The sequence below is a fragment of the Helianthus annuus genome, chromosome 10 (genome assembly GCF_002127325.2).
Source record: "Helianthus annuus cultivar XRQ/B chromosome 10, HanXRQr2.0-SUNRISE, whole genome shotgun sequence".
NCBI lineage: Eukaryota > Viridiplantae > Streptophyta > Magnoliopsida > Asterales > Asteraceae > Helianthus > Helianthus annuus.
The window spans coordinates 37,552,364-37,558,911 of NC_035442.2; the positions used below are offsets into that span (position 1 = coordinate 37,552,364).

The following is a 6,548-nucleotide window of genomic DNA, read 5'->3' on the forward strand; positions in this document are numbered from 1 at the left end:
GGTTCCAACGATTTTCCAGCTTCATCATTTCCCACGGTTTCAAAGGTGGTGTATGTGACAGCTCATTATTCGTTCTTCGACAGGGTACTCATATGGCTTATTTGTTATTATACGTGGATGATATCATTTTGACGGCTTCTTCGGACGCCTTGCTTACTAACATTATTCAGCTACTCTCTTGAGAGTTAGCCATGACAGATTTGGGCACATTACATCATTTTATAGGCATCTCGGTAAAGTGTGATGCTCAAAGGTTATTTTTATCTCAGTCACAGTATGCCCGTGACATTTTACATCGTGCAAATATGACGAATTGTAAGCCGTGTACCATACCTGTCGACATAGCTTCTAAGCTCAGCGCCGATGATGGAAACTTATTATCTGATGGTTCTCTTTATCGAAGTTTAGCAGGGGCACTTCAGTATCTCACATTCACCAGACCCGACATCTCCTATGCCGTCCAACAGGTCTGTTTATTCATGCACACTCCACGCGAACTACATTTTGCTTTCTTGAAACGGATTCTACGGTACATCAAGGGTACTCTAGATTATGGTTTGCGGCTCACAGCTTCTTCAACTTCATCACTCATTGCATATTCGGACGCTGACTGGCCTGGCTGCCCTGACTCCAGACCATCCACATCCGGCTATTGTGTTTTCCTCGGCAACAACTTAATTTCATGGTCATCTAAACGACAACCTACTGTTTCTCGATCTAGTGCCGAGGCTGAGTATACCGGAGTGGCCAACGCTGTAGCCGAAACTAGCTGGTTGCGTAATTTATTATTGGAGTTGCAGATTCCCGTTTCTCGTGCCATTATTGTTTATTGTGACAATATCTCAGCCGTTTATTTGTCTGATAATCCTGTTCAACATCAGCGGACCAAACATGTTGAACTTGACATCCACTTCGTTTGAGAGAAGGTTCGTCTGGGTCACGTCCGCGTTCTCCATGTACCCTCCTCCAATCAGTATGCCGATATTTTTACGAAGGGTCTCTCGAGACAACTGTTTAAAAGCTTCCGTTCTAGTCTGACCATCTGTTTACACTTCCGCTCAAACTAAGGGGGAGTATTAGCCATTATATTGTTACCATATTATTGTATAGTATATTAGGAAGCTTATATCTTTTCCATATAGATAGGAGGTTAGTTAGGGTCTCGATCTCTATATATTGTATCATTTACATTGTAATTATCAAGGAAATACATATCATAATAGGCTTTTGTATAGCTTTTTATTTTAATTGATGTATGTTTCAAAAGTGGTGTCCATCACAAAAGCACTCTCCTTTCGACATTTATTTTGACGGTTTAGCCGGTACTTCATAATGTTGTTTAGCCGGCTAAGTCAGCTCAGCATGCTAAGATAGGTCGGCTAAACTAGTACTAACCAGAACAACTTTTACCAACCTGTGCCTTATAATTTGTGCTTTAGCCGTTAGTCTAAGTCGGCTAAAGGTACCTGACTTTTGAAAATCCTACAATTCTCTTCCATTTAGGAAAACTTTTGGTGCAATTTTTGTAATTTTCACAAAAGAAAAAAAAATGACTTGATGAAAACGAACGAAGAAGCCACATCATGTGATGACTCCTGACAGTCTTGTAAATACAACCGAGGGTTTCTCCGTCAACTTCCGATCAATGGGATTGGGGCTAGCTGATCCCATTTTGCATGATCATCATGCATCTCCTCCGGACCCAATTTTCCTTCCAAAATCAACCATCTACAACCGGAGTTGCACTCGTTTTTCAAAACCGTTTCTTACACCAGCTGAAGATTTTCCGGCTACACGCAACGAGAGAGTAAAAGTTGCTCTTCAACGCATCAATAAATGTCAACGTTATTGTCAGTCTACAATCCCATCCCATCGCTATATTATATATAAACCTTTATATATATATATATATATATATTAATTTGTGCATCAATTACAATTTCAGCTGGTTGCAATCTTCATAATGCGATTGCTCGGTGGGATACACACTTTCAGACTGGTGCTCAAACGCTCTTGTTGCATCCCTTTTCGCCATTTTTGATTGCTTCAGATGACGCTGGAGGAGGAGGAGGATGCATCAGGTCTACCAATCAATTCTCTCTCTTTCCTGATTATGATATCTTTGTTTTCAAAGTTTTTTAGATTCTAGTTTGATATTGTTGGAATAGCAGTTATCGTGCTAATTTAACAGGTTAGAGACGACGCGATTAACACAAATATTAAACATGAATATGGCTTGTTTAACTACTTTATATGTTTATAACACAGTTGTATGTTTTATTACCAAGACGGAGAAATGATAAAAAGAAAATTATATGTAAAGTTACACAATTGTACTTTTTATTAAGCAGGTTTAATCGTGTCTTAAACAAGTCAGGAATTGCCAGCCCTAGACTATTATGTAACTGTGTGTGACAATATATTATGTAAATAAGGTCTACGAAGTATGTTTATACGGTGATAAGTCACACCGTTTGGATTGGAAGTTATACCATAATCCAACCGGCATGTTAGTTGAATAACTGTCGTATAAATAGGGGCATGATGTAAACATTTGCTGTAATTGAAAATATAAGTATCGAACTATCGATGATGTAAGCTATTGTATGATTTGTGTCAAATCTCAACTTTGCTAATATTTAGTGAATTTTAATACCTTGACTTAGTATACTTATCATATTTTGTGATAATTTTACCATATCTAAACTGTACACTGACGTATGTGGAATTTCTAACACACCTTGTATACAAATAACCATAAGAAATATGCCTGCCTACCTGTATTCGTTTTGTTTTTTTTTTTATACTTGCTGCATTAGTAGCAAGCAACTTAATAAGGAATGAGTTTTACTTAATTAAGAAAAATGTCGCCACATTGCATAAGCACTCATAACTTTGTAGATTTTTCTAAGGCTGACTCTGTTGATGTTATATTCTTCGTAAAGGATATATGTCTTGAATCTTGATTGATATAATTTTAGGAATCAGTTTTTATGATTAAGATTGGCAATAGAATCCACATTGATCTGCTAAGATTGTACAGTTATCTTGTTTATATAGTTAGCTCCATTAACAAGTATTTTAAGTTTTAACGCATACCCATATATCGATGATTGAACCAACATATATGATTACCATTGTTGATGCTGATTGTAGAAATTCATTCTTTCTTTACAGGATATGGGATTACGAGGAAGCAACGTTGCTTAATAGTTTCAATAATCATGAATCCCCTGGAAAAGAGATATCAAAACTATGCTTGGTGAATGAGTTTGTTGCTTGTAGCCTCAAGTAAGTTTACCACCCCTAGCTTCATCCTTACTGTTACTTTCTTTTGTTTTTTAACGTGTTGATACGCTTTATTTAATTCAGGTGATGGAAATGTGCGTGTATGGAAAGATTACACAATTAAGTGCAAACAGAAACTCGTAACTGCATTTTCTTCCATTCATGGTGTCACTGTCAGGAGTGTTAATCCTGTAGTTGATTGGCAGCAGCAATCTGGCTATATGGTATATTTATATATATATATATATATTTAAAGTTATATATTACTGTTACGGGTCGAATGGCTTGCACGGGTCAAACTATTCATTTAGGTTTGATTTTTATGCATGACCCTGTAGAAATCTGGATCAATATAAGTTTATATCTGCTTCAGTTTATAAAAAAATATATTTTATGGTTGCAGTATGCTTCGGGTGGGATTTCATCAACCATGGTATGGGACCTAAATAAAGAGCAACTTCTAAGCTCTATTCCTCTATCATCAGTTTGCAGCATTTCAGCATTGGTAGGTTTACTATGTTTATCAAAATGTCTAGTTTTTATGTATTTTTTGATATAAAGATTGTTATTATGTTGTTTAATAGTTCTATAGTATTTTTGAAATTTTTATATCTATTTTCTTTTTTTCTTTTTGCTGGTTTTAGGCTGCTTCTCAAGTTCATGGGGGTCAATTTGCAGCTGGATTTATGGACGGTTCTGTTCGGTTATATGATATTCGAACACATAAAGGGTATGTATTAGTTCAGCATGGCAAATAAGAAGTGTTTGTGTTTAATAATGTGACATATAAGAATTATTTTGAGATACCTAAATGGGATTTAGTGGACCAGTTAATGATGTTATGCTATTTTGATGCAATTAGTTTTCTAAATTACTAATTCATAAAATAAATCAATAATCTGTAAATCTTCATTCAATTCACTCTACTCATATCTTTTGAGTGAATTATTCATTTTTATTATTTTTGATCTTTTCATATTTACAAAAAAAAAAAAAAAAAAGATAATCATAATATGAAATTTTTTATTGGTATTTTGCTTCGTCCAGGCTTGTTTGTGTTACCCGACCCCACGCCTTGAGAGTAGAACGAGTTGTCGGAATCGGTTTTCAACCCGGACTTTATCCCGCAAAGGTAAAAATATCAACTTGCTACTCTTCTTTTAATTTTTTTTATTATAATGCTACAGAAATGGTTTATATAAAGGTGCCAATTTCTACCTCGTTACTTATGTACGGGTCGATTCGAAGTTATTATTATTACCTTTTTATTTCTAACGTATCAAATGGACAAACGAGTTGAAAGTTGCCCAAAGTGTATATTTATTGCATAAAACCTCCTAAATATATATTCCAAAAAAATAATCATTACTTACATGTGCCACTGTATATACTATTTTCAGATTGTGAGTGCATCTCAAGCAGGAGACATTCAATTCCTAGATATCAGAAACCAAAGTGAAGCCTACCTGACCATCGACGCGCACCGTGGATCACTAACCGCATTCGCTATACACCGGCACGCACCACTTGTAGCCAGTAACTCAGCCAAACAACTCATCAAAGTCTTCAATACCGAAGGTGAACAATTGGACACCATTCGCTACTCACCAAATTTCATGGCCCGAAAAGTAGGGTCCGCTACTAGTCTTGCTTTCCACCCTTACCAAATACTATTAGCAGCCGGTTCTACCGATGCCTGTGTTTCCATCTATGCTGATGAAGTCGATGCCTGAGTTTCATAGGTTGGCGTATAGGTGTGCAAACGGGCTAGTGGGGAGTTGTCGAAAGATGCAATACCTTCGTTTAAGCCTCCCCTTTGCAGTCTTGCTATGCTATATTAAAATGAGTTGATTTGAGTTGTATCTTAATTTTCAAAAGGGGAAATGGGTTAAACTAAAAAATAGAAGTAAATAAAACGGATCAATGTAGTGACAATATAAATGTATTACATAATTTATATAATCACTTTCAGCTTTGGGTAACCAATGTTCCGTTTCAATTCAACCCAACCTGAGGTCCTGACCCGTATAAAAGTTACCCATTTTAGCATAAATCCATTTTGACCCGTTATCCAACCCACCTGACCATCCTGTTTCACATACCTCACGTTCTCGACAGGCTCATCATGCCTTGTTGAGAAACTGGGTACGTCTACAAAAACCAATTTCCCGTCAATTTTCTAGCGTATTTATGCAAATTCAAGATTGATGGACCAATATACGTACTAGCTTTAATTCACATAGTGTAGTGTTACACTCTGTGCGTTGAATCTTGACTTGTTTTTAAAATCTTTTTAGTTCAATAACAAAAAAAGAACAAGGATACCTTTTTCTTGACAATCTTAATCATCTCTTGAGGTGTTTTCCTCTCGGCGATTTGGGCATGAACATGTTCGCTAGTACAGTTTTTCATGATTGTTGCCAATAGCTACACTAAGTTAGAAAGAAGTAAGTTGCAAAACGGTTTTAAAACAATCAAAAGTTTCATAAGATACGAGATAAGGAAGTCCAAAAACACCAAGAAACATGTTTAAAAACACTAAAACCCACAAACACCTTATAATTTTTTCTCACTATATATACGCATATACAAATAATCTTTTTTTTTAATTAATTAACTCTGCCCTACCCTTGGTCCCACACTCTCGTTTATGGTTAGAGAGAGACTCACTTTATGTGGGTCCGATGAGGCTAAAAGTACTGTTTATGAGAAAAAGTAGAGTTATGATGTGACTCCTACAATAAATATTATAGGAGAGAGAGTACGTTTAGCACAACCCTTTAACAATATAGAACGCATATATATCCAAACTCAAAACATGTTTTATACATACTATTAAGCAAAACCAAACCATATATATTGATGATTTAGATCATACATATAGATAGAATACAAGGCTTAGAATTAGTGGTGTCACAAACTCCAATATTGATGAGTTTGTTTTTTTTTTTTTTCTTTCAAAAAAAAAAAAAAAAAAACCCTCCAATACAGATTCTAGATTCAGGATAATTTAAGAACTCACTCGTGGCTTTATCAACTCAAGTTTATACAATTGTTTTTGGATTACAGTTTTTTACTAATGAATATTGTCAAAATAAAAATAATGTATAAATATTCAGGGGAATGGAAAATGGTCCATTTTCTTGGGAGAGAAAAATGGGTGTCTAAGCATTTCTTTTATCAATTTCAAAGAAGAGTGGTTGCTAAACTTTTAAAAATTGGTTTTCATGTTTATATATAGTTTTAACATGCTGAGACAA

The 6,548-nt window shown here is 35.4% G+C and overlaps 1 protein-coding gene across 1 annotated transcript; it reads left to right on the forward strand.

Annotated features, from left to right (window-relative positions):
* The first annotated feature begins 1,549 nt into the window (after positions 1-1,549).
* Positions 1,550-5,030, forward strand: LOC110884576 (regulatory-associated protein of TOR 1-like). Its single transcript, XM_022132295.2, has 8 exons — positions 1,550-1,850; positions 1,946-2,081; positions 3,178-3,291; positions 3,373-3,512; positions 3,692-3,793; positions 3,933-4,018; positions 4,336-4,420; positions 4,689-5,030. Exons 3-8 carry the CDS (start codon positions 3,267-3,269, stop codon positions 5,019-5,021), a joined length of 771 nt encoding a protein of 256 aa, XP_021987987.1. The 5' UTR covers positions 1,550-1,850; positions 1,946-2,081; positions 3,178-3,266; the 3' UTR covers positions 5,022-5,030.
* The last annotated feature ends 1,518 nt before the right edge of the window (positions 5,031-6,548 follow it).